Source organism: Pomacea canaliculata, linkage group LG4 (assembly GCF_003073045.1).
Source record: "Pomacea canaliculata isolate SZHN2017 linkage group LG4, ASM307304v1, whole genome shotgun sequence".
Taxonomy (NCBI): domain Eukaryota; kingdom Metazoa; phylum Mollusca; class Gastropoda; order Architaenioglossa; family Ampullariidae; genus Pomacea; species Pomacea canaliculata.
Genome location: NC_037593.1, coordinates 4,171,666 through 4,193,854, shown reverse-complemented (window position 1 = coordinate 4,193,854; position 22,189 = coordinate 4,171,666). Strand labels below are relative to the sequence as shown.

General features: G+C 36.9%; 1 protein-coding gene across 14 annotated transcripts in view; it reads left to right on the top strand.

Annotated features, from left to right (window-relative positions):
• The first annotated feature begins 5,233 nt into the window (after window positions 1-5,233).
• LOC112561192 (huntingtin-interacting protein 1-like) overlaps window positions 5,234-22,189 on the top strand; it is a 36,060-nt gene continuing 19,104 nt past the window's right edge. For 13 of the 14 annotated variants that reach the window (XM_025233523.1, XM_025233520.1, XM_025233522.1 and 10 more), the window contains exons 1-17: window positions 5,234-5,444; window positions 8,097-8,160; window positions 12,177-12,319; window positions 12,472-12,528; window positions 14,827-14,907; window positions 15,266-15,342; window positions 15,980-16,041; window positions 16,302-16,442; window positions 16,853-16,864; window positions 18,397-18,454; window positions 18,651-18,726; window positions 18,914-19,048; window positions 19,287-19,363; window positions 20,371-20,443; window positions 21,323-21,415; window positions 21,710-21,788; window positions 22,036-22,124. In XM_025233523.1, coding sequence (XP_025089308.1) covers window positions 12,215-12,319; window positions 12,472-12,528; window positions 14,827-14,907; window positions 15,266-15,342; window positions 15,980-16,041; window positions 16,302-16,442; window positions 16,853-16,864; window positions 18,397-18,454; window positions 18,651-18,726; window positions 18,914-19,048; window positions 19,287-19,363; window positions 20,371-20,443; window positions 21,323-21,415; window positions 21,710-21,788; window positions 22,036-22,124 — 1,215 coding nt within the window. In that variant the 5' untranslated portion in view covers window positions 5,234-5,444; window positions 8,097-8,160; window positions 12,177-12,214. The remainder of the gene's footprint in view (window positions 5,445-8,096; window positions 8,161-12,176; window positions 12,320-12,471; window positions 12,529-14,826; window positions 14,908-15,265; window positions 15,343-15,979; window positions 16,042-16,301; window positions 16,443-16,852; window positions 16,865-18,396; window positions 18,455-18,650; window positions 18,727-18,913; window positions 19,049-19,286; window positions 19,364-20,370; window positions 20,444-21,322; window positions 21,416-21,709; window positions 21,789-22,035; window positions 22,125-22,189) is intronic. The other variant, XM_025233511.1, reaches the window with a different exon arrangement.

Genomic DNA, 22,189 nt, shown 5'->3' with positions numbered 1-22,189 from the left:
TTTGTGAACTACATTCTGTAGTGTTTTGCCTCTCATCAACTTGCTGAAACTCTGTTCAAAAATGTATTTGAAATCAAAATATTACTTTTAGTCTTAAAAGTAATGACAAAACAAAAACTATGGATGCAAGTCTATTGACAATTTTTTAATTAACGAGAAAATGTTTAGATGATATAATAAAGGAGGTGCATGTAGACCACTAAAAACACAAAACCTGTGCTTGATAGTGATCCTGATGAAATCATAGAGGGAGACAAAATAAACTTACTGGTAAAATTCACTGAGCCAGACCTAGTCAGTGTGATCTGCAATTAAAGATTGTTATAATAGTTCTTTTGTAAATCATGTAAAATAAACTGAAAAAATGGCATGCAGCATTTTAAAGACAAAGAAAATATATGTGATCAGATAAGGATTGTTAGAAAAATGACAGACTTGACAAAGTTCATTGCATAGCATTGGATTTAATACATTTTGTTTTAATTTCAAAGTGTATCAAGTACAAAAATAAAATTCTTCTTTTGCTTTGCATTTAATTTTCCAAAATTTTAGTTGTTCAGAAAGCAATGTCATTGTCTTGTTGCTTTCCCCTAGAATGCACCAAACGGACACAAACGTTTGGTAATCGCCCCGCACCGCTGTTATTGAGAAAGCAGACGACGAATTTCAAGCATGACTCAATGAGTTCATGTCATAGACTTCAACTTCGAAGTTAATCATCAATGATACGAGAGATTGTGTGTGTGTTTACCTCTTGACTAGTTAATTTGAACCCATCATGCACTGTCCTCTTGCTTCTGCCAATCGATTCGCGCTCAACATTTCGTTTCTGTAATTAGTAAATACGTGCAATTAGTAGGCCAAGAGATACGATAAGCAATTTGATTATTTACAACAAGAAGAATGTTAACCATTTAAATTATTTACAGCACATATAGAAGACAGCGTCATGTAAAGCGAGTTCCAGTGGATGTATGTGTGAGACCTGCGCGGTACAACACGTGAAACATTTCACAAAAAGCACTACAATACTTTATATATGATCATAAATTATTCATGACTATCCACTGTTATAAAGTATAGTTGTTTAATGGCATCTTTCACTTAACTTTATTAAGACTTACTTCAGAAATCGGCGGTGTTTCACTTGAAGATGGACGTTACAGTTCAAAATGTCTGCGCGCCGGTCAAAGCTGAACCGGACGATGTGACCTCTGATTAACCCTACACGCGGCGATGGCGAAAGAGGGGGGAGGGTAACAGCGGGTGGAAGGATGCGACACGATCACGTGGCTACCAAATCGAGAGCGGCTGAAGAAAAAAAGCGCGATGGACGCGTCCGTTTAGGATCGAATTACACGCTTCCCATCCCAAAGTCTCACTTCCGTATAGGGGCCGTTCAAACACCCAAAGCCCATGCACGCTGGGTACCAGTGCGGCCCATCCTTGTACTTGTATTTCATATTGTCTTACGAGCGATGTTTAGCGTGAAGGGAAAATGTAGTCTCTAAAAAGGATTCAAAAATAGCTGTCGAAAGCCGGTGCTTTTATTATTGTATATGTCGGACGTACGGTTGTCACTATGGCAGAATGGAGCACAAGGTCTGAGGTCCATATATCCCGTCGCCGGTGCTTATTTTCTCTTTTCATTAGCAATCATTACCAGTGCGATGGTGTTCGGGCTTAATTGCTGACAGTAAACGAACTTTGCACTCGCTCGTACGTTACGAAAAAAAAAAAAATTAAACAGGAGGGGATGCGTGAGTACATGCAGCTGTAAACATATATGGTAGCATCGCAACAGTGTTAACAAAGCAACATGTATATATATAAACAAGAAACAAAACTCACTGAAAAATTACTCACCCGCGGTTACCGCAATCACAAGAAATTATATAATATTCAGAATAACATAAAGTTTATAATCATATTCAAGGTTTTCAAGTCAGTGTGCCGAAAAACCCTGCTTATTCTTTGATTAATGCCTTTGTTTTGTAGTAAAGTATATAGTACTTGTTTATTTTTCCTTTCTTTATAGGTCAAGACGGGCTATAGCTATAAACATACATATGTATATAACTTTTGCTTTTATGTTGCCCCTGTAAATACAGATTTCTCATTTGTCATTTGTCTCTCTATCTCGGCTCCTATAGCTAATTCATTTGGGTACTTTATGAAGAATGACATTTGAAGTACTTGTGACCGGGTTGAGGGGGGAAGAGATCTTGTCCAGCAAGTTTGATTCTTAGGGGGCGGCTTCCCCGCCTGCAGCTTCCTTATACGCCACTGCACGGTTACCTGCGCAAAATCAAATGAACTAGCTTTCCAACCATATGGCTGCATAAGCCTGCATTAAGCTTGAAAATTACATAGAGAAAAGGTTAATGTCACTTACCGAGGAAGCGAAAACAATTTGAGATAAACAACTACCAGTATTCCGCTCTCCGGGAACTAATATGACAACAAGGCCAAAACATCATATGATATATATATATGATATATATATATCCTCAGGCTCAAATAATTAATTTCACTTCCTCCAGGACACTTTTCGACATCTGCAGTCTAAATGACTAGAACTAGCAATGCAATGCAGCTGCCCACTGCCTATCCTTCACAGCTACAGCAAGTGTTTTGTGATTATTTTGCTGACAAGATTTCGGTTTCGATCATCCTTGGACTCGATACCGGTGTCTGACAGCATCTCTTGTGGTATTCTTCTTGGATGCTCTCTGTCCAATTAATTTCGACCAGTCTCTGATGCTGATGTAAAGGCGATTTCCAAGCCAACAACTTGCCAGTTAGACCCAATACCCACAATTTCATCTTTGTTTAAAAATGCCCTGGTGAAGTCATTCTTAAGAAATCCAAGCTTGATGTCAACTGTGTTGAACAATTATCATTCACCTAGTTAACAACTTGTCTTTCCCCACAACGATCACAGAGTAAGTAGTTTTGACAGCTGTACGTAGCTCATTCCCATCAGCATAAAGACCTTTTAACAATACTGAAACTACTTTAATTAAAGTGACCACCAACATATTATCTGCCCTTGACAGTGGTGATGTGTCTACCTTAACTCTACTCGACCTGTCTGCTGCATTTGACACAATGGACCACTCTCGCTACTCCTTCATAGACTACACACCCTCGACGGGATTTCTGCACTAGCGGGGTTCAACTCCTGTCTCACTGATAGGACGCAGACTGATTGTTGATGGTCACACATCTCGCCCCGCTCCACTTTCTTGTGGCGTCCTTCAAGGCTCGATCGGTACTCGGCCCAGTTCTGTTCATTCTGTATTTGAAGCTACCTATATAGCTTAATTCATCTTGCATCCAGTCTTACATTTCTCATCAATCATATTCTGATGACATTGAACTATATGCTGCTCCACTCCCTGGCTGAGTCTCACTCTGCTATAAATTAGCATCATAGAAGCCTGTATTAACAACGCCAAAGACTGGATGGTAACAAAACAAAGTTAAACTTAACAATGATAAAACGGAATCCCTGATCCTATGTTCGAGAAGAAGAAATCCATCTTAACACTTGTTTGTCCACCACATCAAGGTGGGCGAAACCAACATCACCTTTAATTGCGTCCTCCGTCAGGAATCTGGGATTTATTGTCACTGCAGACATGACTCTTGCTAAACAAGTTACAGCTGTCAGTCAGTCTGTCTATTATGATAAAGAAGTTACAGCTGTCAGTCAGTCTGTCTATTATGAACTAAGCAAGATCAGCGCGCCATCCGTCAAATTCTGTCTACACGCGCTACCAACACAGCTGTCTGTGTGTTTGTTTTATCCAGACTTGATAACTTCATCTCCTCGCTTGCTGGCTGCCCTGTATACCTTCTTCACAAACTCCAGAAACATACAGAGCTCTGCTGCACGTCTGGTGCTTAGAGCTAGGAAACGGAACCACACCACTCCTCTCCTTCGTTATCTGCACTGGCTTCCCATCCGTTCTGGCATCCAGTACAAACTGTCCGTGCTGTTTTTATTTCTTTGCTGGCACCTGCCCTGATTATTTCTCTGAACTGCTCTTCCCTTACATCCCAATGGAGCAATTGAACTCCCTGAACTGCTTTCAACGCCATCTACCTAGATACTTTCAAGACATATAGATGAGGCCTCTAGAGATTCCTCCCAACTCCAGGAAACCTTGTAAATATATGAATTTTTTCTTAACCATCACTTTTGTACATATTCACCTTTCTTTATGTTTGCTACAATTTTTTCTATAATTCTTAATTACTTCATTTATGTAGTTAATTTCCTTCCCTGTAAAGGGAGAGGGCTAAACGGAAAAAAGCATTTTCTTGCTTATTTTACCTCTCGTAAATAAAGAATTGTCATTGTCAATTGTCATCCCAGCTATATTGACAACTCGATCCGGTCCTCGTCTGATGATCGTCTTCTTACTCGATCTTTCAACATATGGACACAGGATTTTTAGTTATTGTGCAGCGAAACAATGGAACTCACTCCCTTTCCATATCCGACACATACCCACTATTGAATCCTTTAAATGTGCGATGAAAACTACTCTTCCGTAAACATTACTCCTAACAACCTCGCACACAATGCTACTCAGCTCATGCTTTTCACACCCTTCCTTTTGCAATACCTTCAGTTCTTGTTCTTGTTATTTAATTGGTTCCTCTTTGCGTCTTCTGTATTTGATTTTATTCTTTGTTAGTACTATTGTTTATTCTTTAATTTATAGTTCACATTTTCTTTCTGTTTTCCGGTCTCTTGGTGCTGTCGATGTTTCGTTAGGAGTGCGAGTAATTGCGCTCTACAGATTTTGCCTTTATTATTATTATATATCATTTACATGCTCTCTTCCCATCATTAAAATGACTACATCGTCACCGTGTTCAGTTTGCTTAAGGCGCTGTCTGCTAGAAATTTTAAGCGTGTGATCTCCGTTATTATTATCGTTAGCTTTTTCTGTTTGCGGTTAGTGAAAAACGTACGTTGACTGCTCCTCATTGATAACCGAGTCGGTGAGTGTGCAATCGAAATGGAAAAGTATTTAAAACAAACTTTCGTTTATTCTAGCATTTTTTACCGATAATAAACATTCGTGGATGTATGAATGCGTCAATATTTTCACTATGCGCAAGTTTAACTAGAAAACATCGGCTAAAGCAGACGACAGCCGCATGCCCCTTACGTCAACAACACTGTGATCAACAGTTATTTCCCTTGCATCTGCGCTGCTTGCCAGGGGCAGTGCGGGCGGTGGTGGCCAAGCGAAGTCGTTCGGTGAGTTTATTGATTTCTCGGGACTAATATGTCGATACTGCACTAATCCAAGCAGATGAAAAGCGAATGTTAAACTGAAGATGTCCTCCATTCATTTGCCACGAGTCGCCAGCCAGAAAGGAAGCCTCTGGATGTAGAAAGAGAAAATTTTGAGAAACGACAGGTGGGTTACGTTTGTGGAAGAGTGCATGCCTAACAGTTTTGACAAGCCTCTAATGTTCTTTGCGTGTGATCGTGAGTCAGGCATGTCGGCAGACCGAAAGTTTATGTTATAAATGGTTACAAGGACGTGGAATGTCATGTCTACTACTTTTTAGCAATCTTTCAGGATACAGGACGCTGTGAGGCAGTCATCGAATGTACGGTTATGTGATTATTGTAAGCGCGTTCGTTGACATTCTGTTTCGGCTAGTAAACTAATGAACGTTATTTGTGAATATACGCAAATACAGTAAAATACGATAATGTAGGTGTAACAGAATTTAAACTCAAGTTTTGTACGAAAATTCATTGTATACAAAACAGAAGGCTTTTCATACAGGAGTGGAGACTAGGCAATACAACATAAAGATCTTTATTAATCGTTTTCAGGAAATTATTGTGCCCACCGATTATAACATTAGAGCATCACTTTACATAAAACATCATCACAGGCTATAAAAGAACATAAAATATTTGCATCTCAAACCCAATCTGTCACACTTGCATACTTTTGCAACAGTAAATTAACACTACAGTCAGTTGCATGTTTACTATTCATTGGCAGTGGCAAACTGTACCGAGTAACTGAATGGACCAGAGGTTTCACCAGTAGCCTGCTCAAAATAGTAATTAGAAATGTTATTGTGTTAATTCATCACATGTGTGTCTGCATGCTGTAATAATAAAAATATTTTTAAAGCACATTTTCTCACATTAAAATAGTCTCAATGCACTATACAAAATCCACAAGGCTACATACACATTGATAAACTTAAAATAAATACCTTGTATATCCATAGATAAAAATATAATAATAAATATACAAAGACATAACAATATGGCATTAAAGTATAGGAGCAAGATCTCAGAGTCAAAGCAGGGTGGTGAAAAGCTTGCACATTTGTTGAAATTGTGTTTTGAATTAAGTTTTAGGGTTTGATGTAAGATAACAATTTTATGGGCAGCATTTCATGGCAGCATACACAACCAGATTAAATAGTTTATACAAATATCACCACATGGTAACTGATGAAAACATAAAACAGTCATTAGTTTGCTATGCAGTGTCTGCAGTTTCAAACAGGTTTTAAGAAAAGACAGGGTATTGTTTCTGTTATCATTATTATTTTCATTACTTGGTACTTTTTCTCTCACTTGCTTAAAAGTTAAAGTATTAAAAATATTTAAGGTGCTAGCAGGAATTAGAGCAGAACGATATTTTTAGACTCTGCGTTGGTTTTTTTATGGCCCTGTTCTTTGTAAGCCTACAGTCACACTAAGCACTTATTAGAAAGAGAAACAGGTAGTGTGCTGTGTTCTGTGACCAGAGAATGTAAAATTACAATGTCTTGCATAACTCTAGCTCTCTGTGAACCAGTCCAGAAAACCTTGCAGCAAGTTGTTATTATGCATGTTTCTCACAGTCAAAGCAGGGTGGTGAAAAGCTTGAACATTTGTCGAAATTGTGTTTTGAATTGACTTTTAGGGTTAGATGTAATATAACAATTTTATGGTCAGCATTTCATGGCAAAATACACAACCAGATTATATACTTTATACAAACACCACCACCACATGGTAATTTTTCTCTCGTGTGCTTAAAAGTTAACATATATGAAAAATATTAAACTATTTAATATGCTAACAGGAATTAGAGAAGAACAGTACTTTACTCTGTGTAGGTTCTTTTTTATGGCACTGTTCTTTGTAGGCCTACAGTCATTCAAGTATTTATTAGAATGAGAAACAGGCAGTGTGCTGTGTTCTGTGACCAGAGAATGTAAAATTACAATGTCTTGCATACCTCTAGCTCACTGTGAACCCCCCAGAAAGCATTTCAGCAAGTTGTTATTATGTATATGTGGTGGTGTTATTGTAAAGTGCTTTGAACCCACCTTGGTGGTGGGGAAAGGTGATGATGAAGATGGTGATTATTATTATTATGACTACTTCTATTGCAACAGTGTAGAATGAAAAGTATATTGCTTCAGTCTGGTCGGCCTGTGCATTATATTTGGCTTGACAGTACTCCATATTTTTAACAGTCAGGGTTAGGGTTAGGGTTAGGGTAGAGCATAGTCAGACACTTGAATTTCTTAAGGCTTTGTTACCACTCTATAAGACGGTCTGAGTGTTTGTCAAAGAGTAAATTAAATTTTATATACAGTGCAGAATACGTCCTCTGCTAGATGTTTAGTAACATAGTGTTTATTTTAAAAATAGAAGCTCTTTAAAATTCTTAGGTAGAATTGAGGTATGGGTATAATGCCACAAAGGGACCCCTTTTTAAGGGGTCCCTGTTCTTCGCCCAAATTTGAATGGAACCCCATTGACGAAAATTGAAGGGGTCCTCCGAACTTTTAATGCGTACTGTACGCAATTTTTTTGCGTAAGCAGAAGCCCTGATATATATATATAAAGCATGCAAGCAGTTATTGTCATCAGTGACTAAATCATCTGTTACTTGGGTCTGTAATTATAGAATCCCTGTATATAATTCTATTTCATGTTCATATTTCACTTTTACATTCATTAAAGCTTGCGAGTTCTGAGTGATCATGTTGCTCTGTATAGTTTTCATTCTTTGCATGTACTGTTTGTTCTCTTTTGACAGGCAGTTGCCATCAACAAAGCCATCAACAATCACGAGACACCTGTGAAAGAGAAACATGTCCGCAGTATCCTTAATATAGATGTAGGTTAAAGTAGGTCTTGCTTTATCTACAGTATTGTATTTGGACAATTGTTGCTGCTTTGAATTGACATTGTCTTGCATTTTGTAGTCTGTACTTTGATAGAGCTGTTGCTGACTTATAATAACATCATCCTTCAGCATTTGTGAATTTTATTGCCTTGTCCAGACCCAAGCTGGTTAGTTAAGTCATGATGAATCAGCATTTCAGCTCTGTGTTTATGACTATGAATTTCTTGGCTTTCTATTCAACATTTGTAAAACTTTCCTCACTAAGCAGCCTTGCCTCTAGCACAGGATCAAATAGAATGTAACTTTAAATATTTTATTCTTTCTGAAGAGCTCAAATGGTGTTTTAAGGCTAGCAGTAACTCTGTATTTAGTTCATTCATGATTTATGACTAAAATTTGGCAGGAAATAAGGTCCTTGTGGCTGTTATTAATGGCCAGTGAATTAAGTTTGTGGAATACTGTATGCAAATACCGACTAATGCTTTTTCTGCCAGTTGCTGTTTCCAAAAATATTCTGTTTTTATTTTGAAGCCACATAATTTATCTCCTGTAACTGATGAAGCTTATGAAAGCTTGGCAAACAGCAGGTTGAGATATCCATTAATGGCCCTAGGTACCTATGCTCTTAACTGCCTTAGCTCACTGGGGTCCTCTGCACTATCAACCTTCTTAGATTTTTTTTTTTTTAGCCCTGTGCACTTCCTCTAGATTTGGTTCCTGGCATGATTCCTGCTGTAGGTGATGAAAGATTTATAGAGATAAATTGCAGGCTGTCAGACTTCTACCATAGAGCAGCATCTTCATGTGTAATGATAAAATAGGTTTTTTGGAAAAAGTAAGATTAACCCCTGCAAGCTGGTCAATCTGGCATCTCCTGAAGTCTGTGTCAGATGTCAGCAAGAGTTTATGATTTGTTCCTTAATAGAATTTCCTTCTTCCATCTGAAGTAAATAGAGGATTACAAAACCTATTGTTTTGTCATAGCTGAAATGGGAACAGATTTTTTGTTGAAAAATTCACAGATTGCACATTGTAGAAAGAGAAATCAAGAATTCATGTAATGCCAGCTTTTTAAAGAGTTAAAATTAATTTTAAAAGTAAAGAAGTGCTTATGAGATATATTAACATAATTGTAAGCATTGGAAAAAAGAGCACGAGAGATACAGATAAATCACTCGTTTATATAATCACTCAATTATTAGAGTTTACAGTTTTTGATATTTAGCTTTCTGTGCCAAGAAATTTTTGTTATGAAAATAGCCAAGTATTTCCTTTTCCTGGCATCTGTTGCAGTGCAAAGTTCTTTTGGCATCGGTTGCATTCAGCTCATTACAGAATGACCTGTAATGGAAGTTTTTTTTGGTATGGGGTAGGAGGAAGTGAAGTGCTGGTGTGTAAGTTTTCTGTCTTTGATATACATGATACAGTCAGTTCTGTTCATAACTTAGACTATGACAACTTTAGCCAAGGATCTTCTGCAGCAGAACAGGATGCTTGTAATAGCTATGACTCAGAACTAAATGTACAGTTGTCTTTCCTGTTATTGGTGCAGATCTCTATCACTGAACTGTGGACAGTATTATCAGACAGTCGAGGGAAATGACTAGTTCTACTTGTAGTAGTAGTAAGCAAAATGAAGTAGTATAGGGGAAGTAGAGCTCTCAAACTAGTTTTAGCAAGGGGAAACAACATTCAAATGGTTAAGTTAATAATAAAGACGGCATTTGTTAGTGGTTTTTAAATTTTCACTATTTCTCTTCATGTAATAGTGATAAAAATTGAACATTTCACCATTTTCATTCTTTTTGATGAGATCTGTAGTAAAATAGAGATCCTTTAGTTTTCAGAACAGCCTTATTTACCAGTGATACTTTCTCCTTCTCATTCATTTAGAGGGAAAGATACATAACTGAGTCCACTCCTGGTGACATGCAGTTGTTTTCTCTAGTTACTCCAAGTGCTATGAAACAGGATTGTGGGGCATGTCATTTTGCGTGAATGTGCATTCCTTGTTGGTGAAATGGCATGGCTGAGGTGTCCAGCAGTGGAAGACATTCATGACTGTGAAATAGATACATGTGTCTATCCCTGGAAGCTGAAGGATGGGTTTTGTTTATGAAAACACCTGGGCTAGCCTCAGCCATAGCTTTCGCCATCCCTTTTGGCACACATGGCTGAAATAATTACTACTACAATCAAGTGTTTTGAGAAATAACATTATGATGACTATGTCACTAGGTGATAGGAATATTTTTAGTTCCATTATAATCTTCTGTGACACATTCATGTTTGTGATTCATCATTGACCAAAATGTTGCTATGTACCTTGCCTCTGTAATAAAATTCTACGCATATCAAAATTCATTCACATTGCGTTTAGACATAAACAGTCTTACTGAACATTGGCCATGTCAGGAAATAATTGCTGGATTATGTGCTCGCTACATAGATACTTGTCATTCTAGTTTAGACTTTTTAACATTACCCCTTACATGAAGCTGAGGTTGAGGGGGCTGTGGCAGTGGTTAACAGGTGATATATCTTTTTGAAAAATGTAGCAGGTGTCTATGGCAGGGAATTTTATTTCAGCATTGAAAACGTGGAAGTTTTTTTTTTTTAACTTATTTACTTCAGCTCCCATAGACTTGAAGATTTTGCATCATCTTATTTGGCTGAGGTGGTCTGTGAGAGCAAAATAGTTGAGAGTCTCTATAGTGCAGCAATAGAATGGGCAGTCACAAGGGGAATGTTGGAGGCTGTCACCCAAGGGGGAAAGTTACATCCCACAAAAATGTTGAAAATGTGGCATGGAAACAAGAGAGTCAGTAGAGCAAATGGAGGAGATGTTTACTCATTTGCTGGTGGCATGTCTGCTGTGTTTACTGTTGGCTTCTTGTTGATGGAGGATCCTCTTTTTGCGCCTGTCTAAATTCCCTTGTCAATATATTCTTTCCTCTCTGGCCCATCTTCCACTCCCTGTGAAAACAGTATTTTCTCATTCTGATACTTTTGCAAGACGTTAATTGTAGCATTTCATAGACACGAGTTTAAAATTTGTAGACCGATAGGGAATTTTTTATTTTTGTATTTTTTTCTACCCCCCCCCCCCAAAAAAAAAGGCACCCCTCCCCATCCCAATCCAATCTAATTTCTTGAACTACACAACCCCCCCCCCCCAATACAAACGCAGATATGTCAACAGGTGTAATGATAATATAAGCTTCTATAGTGCAGTATTCCAGCCAGAGCCAGGTTCTCCACACGTTACCAACACAAAAACACAACGCAGACGAAATTCCTGTGGCTCTCTCTGAGAAGTTAATGTAAATGCCAAGTCATTCTTCTACCAGATGACATTCGTAGACCAAGCTGTTGATAAGACAGATCTACAGATCAGAAAGTCATTGGACTAGACAAGAATAGATCAGTTATCAGAAATGTAGATCCTCAGGAAAATGTCCAGATGTCATAAAGCAGAAATTGCAGTAAAATGCTAAAGTATGTGACTGTTTGGCACTGGAAGAAAGTCTATCGCAGGGATGACTTGTGAAAACAAACTGTGATGGTGGTAGCCAGAGAAGACCAACGGGGATGAGAGACTTGATATCAGGAGAGGAAAAGCAAAAGGACAGGCAAGGACACAGTCTAGAATAATGCTGATGATGTTCTACCAAAAGTACAGGTTGGTATAGGCGCTAAAAGCACAACAAATCCAAGCAGAAAGGAAAAATGCAGAAAGCTGGTCTTCCCCTCAAGCCTGTTAGGCAAAGGGACACCTCATATGAGTGACTAGGTTTTGGGGTGTGCTATGACACCATACATTATGGATATTTATAAGTGCAGAAGCAAGTGCTGGATGAATTGTACCTATTTTTGTTTAAAGGGTTGTCAGATTTGGTGTCTTTATTATTTTGAGTTGGTGTCTCTGTATTGTTTTGTTATCATTATGAACCACCTGTAGAGAAAAAAAAAACCCTAACAGTTGTGTAGATGCCATTCTTGGCACATTCCAAGACAACGGAGGAGCAATGTTCTGGAACATTGCATCCAAAATGCCAGTACAAGCCAACCCAATTGTGTGCTGGAAGTTTCTACAAGTTATACATAAACTAATGAGAGATGGTCATCCAAATGTAAGTGTAACATTTTTTCGTAGTCCTGCATGTATTTCTGTAGATAATAAGCTGTTCAAAAACAGTCACAGAAATGGAAAGAAAACCACTAGAATATTTTTTTCAAAAAGTGATTTGTTTGTTTTTATTATTTTTTTCCTGAAATTTTTCAGGTTGTTCCCGACTCTTATAAATACTGCAGCCAGCTCCGAGACTTGGGAAAGTTATGGGTGAGTAGTATATTTTCCTTGCATTCCAGTTGTGAATACCATCTTTGCTTCTGAAATGTGTGAGCTGGGCAGTGCTTGATTGCCTGGCCATATTTTAGGAGTAGGCCTTTATTTGAAGTGAACCATTATTGAAACACTTCTTCGGGTGATTGCATTCGCAGCTCCAATTCTCTCTGCAGACAGAAAATAATGACCCTTTCAGTCTGTAGGTCACTGATTTGCCTGTTCTGATAGGTTATCTGTGTTTCTTGATCAGTATAGTTGCTTTTGCATTGTACTTGTTCATTATTCTGCTGCTCTACTTCATTTCCATTATTATAATAATCCGAGGATTTGTGTAGCGCTTTCCAAAAATTTGCTCAGAGTGCTGTACATAAATCATACATAGACTAACTCATCAACTACTCACCATATTTGCATATGACAGACATGTTCATTTCTACAACATACACTCATACTCAAGTAAATTGCTGACACACATTAAACACACTTCTGGTCAGGACAGGGTCGCAGTAAGGGTTTGCTCAATAAAGCATTCATTCATTTGTTTGACAGGGTCACAATAAAGTCTGCGTTCTGAAAAGATGTGTCTTAAGTTTAGACTTGAAGGTGGTAAAAGAGTGTCGAAGGCTGATTGGTAATCCATTTCAAGTTGACGGGGCTTGGTAGGAGAAAGACCTCTGTCCATATATCTTTGTCTTAGTGGGACTTTCAGAAGCTTGGTGTCAGAAGATGAGGAAAGAAGTCGAGCGGGTGTATAGATGAGATTGAGTTCAGAGAGGTACCGAGGATCAGTGCCAGAAACGGTGGAGTAAGTCAAAGTGAAAAGTTTATAGACTATACAGTATACGACTGGCAGCCAGTGAAGAGAGAGTATAATAAGCGATATATGCTCACATCTAGATGGTCTACAGATGAGCCAAGCAGCGTTATTCTGGAACCTGCCTTTGACGTCTTGATACTTGGGAATTCCAGCTAAAAGATAATTACAATAGTCCATTCTCAATAGCACAAAGGCACAGATTAGAGTTTCAGTTGCATAAGATAATGACAAATGGTACTGATCCTACAAAGTTTAAGGTAAGCATTTCTGCAGACATGAGAAATATGCTGATGAAAAGTCAAACTCTGATTGAGACTGACACCCAATCTGCAGACAGAAGTGGATAAAGGAATAGATGAACCGTTTATAGACAGAGACCGAGGTAGAAAAGGATGACTCAGAAACTTCTTTGGACAAGTAAGTAGCTTTTCAGTCTTGTCGGTGTTCAGCTGCAGTCTGTTTTGGAGCATCCATGACTTCACGTCATTGCTTCTTGTGTCCATGTCAGTAGTCCAGAGAGTTCAATAAGTGGAGCTGACTTATTAAGTTGTATGGTCTGTAGTACAAGGAGACATCTGTTGTAGAGAGCTAAATCTAAGGATAATGTTGCAGCACTTCTTGCATGACTTGTCATGCTTTTGGAGATTTTGTGGCTTTAGCAGTGCCAAAATAATACACTAGAAAGATTGTTCAAAAGATTCTCCAAAGGCTTGTAAAACTACACACTGGTACAGATTTTAAGATAATATTTTCTGTTCAGTTTGCCTTATTTGTATGTCAGCTGTTCCTGTTGGCATTAGGTTGACCCATTTGAACACTAGTCAAACACTAATCTCTTATGGGCAACTGCCAATAATCTCTCTGTGCAAGCCTATGTTGTAATTCCAATATCATTCCTTCCCTCGTGTCTTAAAATATTTTCTCATTTACGAGGTTGGGTCTTGAAGCATGTTTCTCACATGCCTTTATTTTTGTTTATTTATTTTTTTGCTGGGAGGGGTAGAGAAATAGTGGTGGAGTTTATAAGTGAAAAGTTGTGTGTGCTGCATTATTGAGGCTTACCAGCTGCTGCGCACTGCAAACAATCTATTTATAGATAACCCTTGATCATTGTTTTTTCACATGGCTCATTTTGCACATAAAAAAAGGGGATTACTTTTTGCAGATTGAAAGGATTTTGTGGCAGTTGTGGGAAATTTTTAAGCAATCTTGTTCACAAAATTAATAAAAGGATTTTCTCCTAACGAGACTGGGAAAAACTTTATTTCTTGATCATTGGTCTTCTTTACTTTCCTTTAATTTCAGTTTTCATTTTTCTCATTCTTATGTTAAATTAAAATCAGATAGCTATCAGTTGTGCTGCTATATAGATTTTTAGAAAATGTTTACCATGGTTTATTTATTTTTTTGTTTTGCCTTCTTTATCTTTTACTCATCATCATGATCTTCTGTGATGGGATCCCCTATGATTTCAGGGTCACTTAAAAGAAGGTTATGGAAAACTGATTGCCTTGTACTGCACTCTTCTCATCCAGAAACTAAACTTCCACAGAAAGGTAAGTTACATAAAGAGTAGGAAAAAATAGTGGGATGAAGACTTAGTGGTAATATTCTTATGCTGATTGTATCAGTGGAAAGCTGGTAGAAATTACCTTTCTGGAAGTAAGATTATCCAACATTACAGATTTGCACATTTACATATCATAACATAAGCTTAGATTCCAGTGTAGTATGATAGCTTAATGTGCTGTTTTATATGGAAGTTTGTGTGATGTAAATTTCAATATGTTGAACATTCTGCATGGTGGTTTTGTAAATGAAAGTGGGAAGGCAGGTTCGTCCGCGATAGATGTCTCAATGTAAGGTTCTCATGCCCCTCTTTACAAGTCAGTACCAAATTATTTTTCATTCCAGTTTCCACGGATACCAGGCAATCTTATGATGACTGATGAACAATATTACAAGATATGCGGGAACAATGTAGACAACTAGTATGTCCTCTTTTTTGTTCTTATTTTTGTATTTTAATATTCAACTTACCTTGATGATAGATAAGATTGCATCTTGAAAGTTCAGCAATATAGAGTTAACTTTGAAGTAGGTTTTGGTGCTAAAAAATACAGTAATAAAAATTATTTTATCCATCATTCATTAGTAAAACCAGAAGTAATGGGCTCAGAACATTGTGACTGTAAGAGTAAAAATCTGAGAGTGGCTCACTGTGTCTAAGGCATAGCATGTAGATGGAAGAGCCCAACCCTCTTTTTGCACCACCTTTTGCCTTCTCTGATAAACCAGACAGACAGTGCTGCTAGTTAGGCTTTTTCCATCTATCATCCAGGACAAGCCTTGAACAGGCAACCTTCTGAAGTCTAGAATGGTAACCACAAGGCTATAGAAGTCTCCTAAATTTTGCTGAAAAAGATGTGACAGTTTAGTTTTTTTGGTTGATTAAAAAGATCTATGAAGGTCACTTAGATTAATTCTTTACACTACCAGGTTTCTTTCTGAGCTATCGTGAAGCTGAATTTTGATTAACTATGTGGTTGAGTGCATTGAGAGTTAAAGACATCTTTCTTATTAATAGTGTGTAGGTATATAAGTTGTTATTTTGTGTGTCTGTTTCAGTTTTGAATTCTCTATAGATATGCTTGATTATATGGAAGAGATTCTTAACCTCCAGCAATCAGGTATATATAATGTTTTTAGTCAAATCTTATTTTACACTTGTACCTACATGATTTCTGCATGTGAAAGTCTCATTTCTCTAAGATTGTTTTCATCTACATGAACGAACTTTGTCAGAGATACTGGATATCAGTTATTTAGTTCTCAGCTTACCACTGTTTAAAATAATACAGAATTAAAAAGTACCAGAACAGCGGTGATTTGTCAGAACATTTTCAGTTTTATTGTGGGTGAATGCTGAAATACTATTGCATTTCTGCAGTGTTTGGATCGCTGGACATGTCTCGAGCAAACTCCATGACTAATGCAGGGCAGTGTCGACTGGCACCACTCATTTTGTGTATTTTAGACTCGTGCCAACTTTACGACTATTTGGTTCGATCTCTCTTCAGCCTGCACTCTAGTGAGTTATTTAGAAATGCCTGCTTACGTCTTGTTGTATGTAAAAATGTTTTCTACAATTGTGCCTTGTTGACTGTTTGGAGCTAACCGTGTAATTGCTGTGCCACCACACTCATTTTTTATTTTGGCCATAGTTGTTTTTATTATTTTTTTTAGTTACCTAGGTCTGTTAATAACTGGGCATATCATGTAATGTGGGCATATTCACGTATAAAAATAATCTTTGTCGCAGATTCTGATCAAATATACCATTCTTGCATACTTCAACAACCATTTGTTAAAAACAAAAATGACATTAGACATTTGATGCAGTAAAAATAATACACATGAGACTGAGAGCACTGTAATAAAAGTTATCTGTCATGATTAGTGTCATCAGACAGTTTTGTTTCTTCTTCTCACCCTCTCTAGTCAATGGTCCCGGTAAGTACTAACAGTTTGCTAAGAAGCCTCTCTTTTAAATTGTCTCTCTTTGGATTCTACTGCTTGGGATTAAAGTTTTGCAATCATGTAAAATTGGTCAGGTTTTTGGTGGCCCGTAGTTTTGTGGTGATGGTTGAATATCAGAGAGACATTTTATTTCTTTTTTTATGTTTGGGCAACTCCAGATATTGCAGGAGCTTTTTGTTGTGTGATTGCTAGATGTCTAGAATCTCAGCTTTTTAATAGAATCATGGGATAACTCAACAGTAGTGTTTTAAAATGCTACCAAAATCACAGACACGATCATTTAACTCCGTAGTTTTTGACATCTGTTTTGTTTCTTTGCTTCATTTGATATATTACTACTCTTAATTAAAAAAGATAAAAGAAAGAAATTAATAGAGATGTGTACATGCTATCTTTGACGAGATGTTACTTTAAACGTTTGACTGAAATACAAGATAAAATGCATGAGAGCAGAATTACTGAAAAAGAAAGAATCAGATTTGCTTTTTCAGTCCCCTTCCCCTTAGATTACGTTATTCTGAGGGATAGTCTCTACAGCAGATATTAATTTCTATTGAACATGAATTAAAAAGAAGTGTATATGGAACGTACACATTTTACTTTCCTTTTTTTTTTTTTTTTTTTTTTCATCTTCACTGCATCCATTTTGGAAAAACGCATTATTCCTAAATAGGATCGTGGAAGTTTTACTGTTAGAGCCATGCAGAATAATTGTCAAATAATGATGCCGAGTTTTACTTACAGATGGTACCATCAAGGGGAAGTTTTAGAAGTACGGGAAACATTTTTAATTGTCCTGTTGCCAAACTATTTGATTTAACACATCTTAGAAGTAATCACACTTGAGCACTTTACCTATACACTCTGGAGTATTTGATTTGTTAACCAGTTTTTATTGATCAATGTTTTATTTCTTTGCTTTTTACCTGTCAGCCCTGTATGATAGCTGCATATATTCTTTAAAGAAAAACCCCTTATGAATAACATGCTGATGACCCAAGAAATCCGTCATAGGCCCATCAGTCTTTTTTTTTTCTCCTCTTACTAAAACTGAACATTGCGTTGCTTTTATTTTGGTGCTGTAGTCATCGGCTTTACTTGCTTGCTTGAGTACCAAGCGGCTAGATGATTTGTTTAGGCACATAGAGAACGAAAGCCAGGACAGAAAAGGTTAAGATGCAAAAAGAAGATAATTCACAGAGTGCTTGTTTGCCTTTGCAGTACACAAGATTTGCAGGCGGCTTTTCAGCATGTACATATGGACTAACATCAGCGCAATGTACATGCATTCTCTTATTTTTTTCTTCGTTTTCTTTTTTCTTTTTGTACTTGTTCCCTGTTATGATCCTTCAAGAATGTCGAAGTCTGTGTCATGAAATATTGAAGGTCTGTTGCAGTTATGTATGGATATGATATTTATATGCTGATCATGCTGGCAGTTGGGAAAAAGTTTCTTACTGTTCTGTGTAAAATACCCAATGCTAGTCTAAATGTTGATGTGGCAGGTCTTCCCCCAGACACACTCTCTGGACATAGAGAACGCTTTCTGCAGTGCTACAGAAGGTATTCACAATATAAATTCTTTTTTAATAACCTCAGTTGACAGTTGGATGTACTGCATTTAGGTCTTGTCAGATGAAGTTGTTTTAGTGATCAGATTCTCTCTTTTTTTTTATTTTATTTTTTGGAAGAAAGTTGGGAGTGTACTCTTTCATGTTACCATTCTTGGTTATTTGTTTCTTGTTGCACTGTCTTGCAGGCTGAAGGAGTTCTATCACAAGTGTGGCAATTTGCAGTACTTTAAACACCTTGTTCAGGTGCCGTCCTTACCAGATGTAGGTATCATCTTCAAGGCTTTACAAATGTGCTTTTTTGTAATTCATAATATGGTTCAGTTTCTTTAATGGAGAGTATATTGATAAGATATATAAAGTAAAGACCAAGCTGAAAATACCCTTTTTTAAAGCATAGGAAAACTTTAGAAGAATAAAATGCTGACTATAGTGTTTGTTTTTACCTCAGGAACCTCCCAACTTCTTGGTAGCATCAGACTTCAGCAAGCATGTAAAACCAGTCGCTGTGGTTCCAGATCCTGAGCCCGAGATGGATGCCGACAATGACTCTGTAGATAACCTCATAAACACATCGTTACCCGATGTGAGTGACAGAGTGCAAAACGTCTGGATCGTGGATACTAAACTAAGCATATAAGATAGGTTTCCTGAAGTTTTCCCATGATTGTTAAGTTTTCTGATACAGGTCTTAATATGAAATATGAATATGTCTTAATATGAAAAGAGAGAAAATCTAGATAAGAAAGAAGCAGTAGGCATTCTTTTTTCAAGACAATTTTGCATAAAGGTTACATGAACCATGCCCTTATTTTATGCTCCAGGAATCACAGTTTGAAGAAGCTTTCGGTGACAGCAGCGCTATGGGTAGTTTTAACTTTAATGGACGGCCTGATGAGAGGTGAGTTGATCATTGTTAAACTTCCTTTTGGGAAGCTGGTCCTGATCACCCACAATTTGTTTAGCCTTAGGCTGATTCCTGTTGTCTGTAGTTTCACAATGACCATAATGCAGACAATTCTACTGAAAGGATCTTAGTCATGTAAAAATAAATGTCCAGTTACGGATAAGTGCATGTAAAGTGTGTGTGTGTGTATATATAGTGCATGTGTGTGTATAATTATATATAATCTGATAATGTATGAATATATATGTATGTGTGTATGTATATATTTGTGACGTTTCTTGTATTTTTTGAAAGCTCATTAACTCATTCAATAGGAACAAAGTGACGTGACTAAACATTTAGTAATGGAATGAAGTACAGTGTGTTCCAGCATTTACACTGGTTAACCTACAATAAAGACAACCATCATCGACACTCTATTTTAAAGATAATTTTTTCAAAAATATTTGTGCAAGATGTTCGTTGCCGGATGATAGCCACGACTGCGGCAATGACAAGACTAAACAGAATTTGGAACCACAAAAATATCTCGGCTGCTTTCAAATTCAGGATCTATAAATCTCTCATTGTCCCAGCCATGCTGTATGGCTATGAATCTTGGACGTTGCTATTCAACCAGGAGCAGAAGATAGCAGCGTTTGAGATGAAGTGCTACAAGAGAATGCTTTGTAGCTAGGAAAAGACGGATGACCATGTGCAACCTGGTTCGCAGTCTGGTGGGTCCCCAGGTGCCTCTCCTCAGGGTTATAAACCGGTTTAAGTTAAGATGGTTTGGACATGTCATTTGACATGGGGGCATACCTAAGATAGCATTGCAAAGGATCTGTTGAGGGCAAGACACTGTAGCCTTGAAGGCGTTCTTTGCTGTAGAAGCAAATTGCATAGAAATTTAACAGCTGTCTTGCTGCATAGCATTTCCTAGTATGTGTACATGGGGACATGTCCTTTTCTTATGATTAAACTGTCATTAATATTTTGTTTGAATTGTCTTTAAAAACTAGGGATTTGTTAATAGAAAGGCTACAGCAAGAAATTCAGGAGCTGAAGTTTGAATTAGAAAGAGTTAAAATGGAGGTGAGTCTGCATCTTTATGTTTACATTCATGTTTGATAAGCTGTCTTTATTTCTAAGGCTGAAATCAGTTATGTTTAAATAATGTGAAAACTCAATGCTTAAGATCTTAAGTTTTGTGATCTTAGCCTAAAGTAGTGAAATGTTAACTCCTTCGCTTTATAAAGTGTACAGTAAAGACAAGCCATATATTGCCAAACCACTTAAACATTTAAATGATGTTAATTGTAAGAAATGCATTTTTATTTTCTTGTAGCAAACATAAATGAAAGATAGTAACTGAATAGAACAAAGAACTACTGTTATAAAATTGGGTTACAAGTCAAAAACTAATAATCATGTATTTCATATACGCATATGTAAAGTGCTAAATAATTAAATACTTTAACTTAAATATAAATACTTAAACTTTTTGTTACATAAAGTCCATTTTTGGTTGTCATGTAAATCTGTGTCAAAATGAGTAACCAACACCTGTCTCAACCATAGCTAGATCTAGCTCGACTGCATCATACCTACTTTCAGATGTTACAAAAATTACCTGATTGCATGCTTAGTTTAGCTCGTCAAAGGAAAAAAATTTACAGTGAAACAGTCCTTGAAGGAGCCAACAGTCTCTTGCCTAATCACTTCACTTATTTTTGTACACTACACAGTATTTGTGAAAAACCCAGTTCATATTACAGTGCGCCAATAGTTGTTGTGCTTTCAAGACATTTGTTTCTTCTGAAGTGAAACATAAGGAAAAGGTTAAGCAATACATAATAATTATTAATAGTGACTAAAAGCCATGATAAAAGAATAACACTGGCATTGTATATTTGAATGTACTGATTGCTGTAAATATCACTTTTGTCTGATTTAATAAAAATTCATTTACAGGATCAGAGACAAATAGATGCTTTAAATGGTGAAATAAACAAGTTGAAAAAGATTCTATCAGAACTTCGTTTATCAGCTGACAAATCTCTCAAGGTAAGAAGGAAAGATACTTTTATCCTGGTGTATGGACATCACAATGATTCATGCTTGTACTTGAACTTTCTGGCAGTGATTGTAAAATCTGGAAAGATATTCTATTTCATCAGTATTTTTATATTTACATCTGAAATTACTGAGTATGCACACACCATTACCAACAGGCAGAAACACTACCCCTACATACAGGTAAACATATTCTCATTTTCTCCTACACACACCATAATATTAAACAGCAGGAATGTTCTTTTATACCATAAAAAAAATTTAAGTATGTGTTCTTTGATTTAGGAAAATGAAATGCTGAAGAGAGATTTAGAGATTGCCAGAGCAGAATCTGAAGCAGCAAGCAAATTACCTGAAGCAGAAAGTAAGTTTTCAGTTATAAATAAACTTAATGATGAAAAATGTTTATTATTATTAACTTTGCATACAAACAGCACACCAGCAGAAGATAAGCCCAGATATTTTAGGCATGTTCTCCATATAGTAATTAGAAAGGTCATGTTGGTATGATCATTACCGTTATGCTTAATTTTTGTTTCAGGCTTAAGTGAAAGATTGTGTAGTTTCCAGTTAATGATCTCTTTAATCTTCAGTACTCAATTTTTTCTCAGAAAATGCAAAGGCCAATCAAGAAAAATTTCAGAAAATGAAGGATATTTATGGCAAACTACGTGAAGAACATGTACAGCTACTTCGAAATGTAAGTAGTCAGAATCTTTGCTGCCGTGACTGGTAGAAAATGCTAAATACTAAAACTTTTCTAGG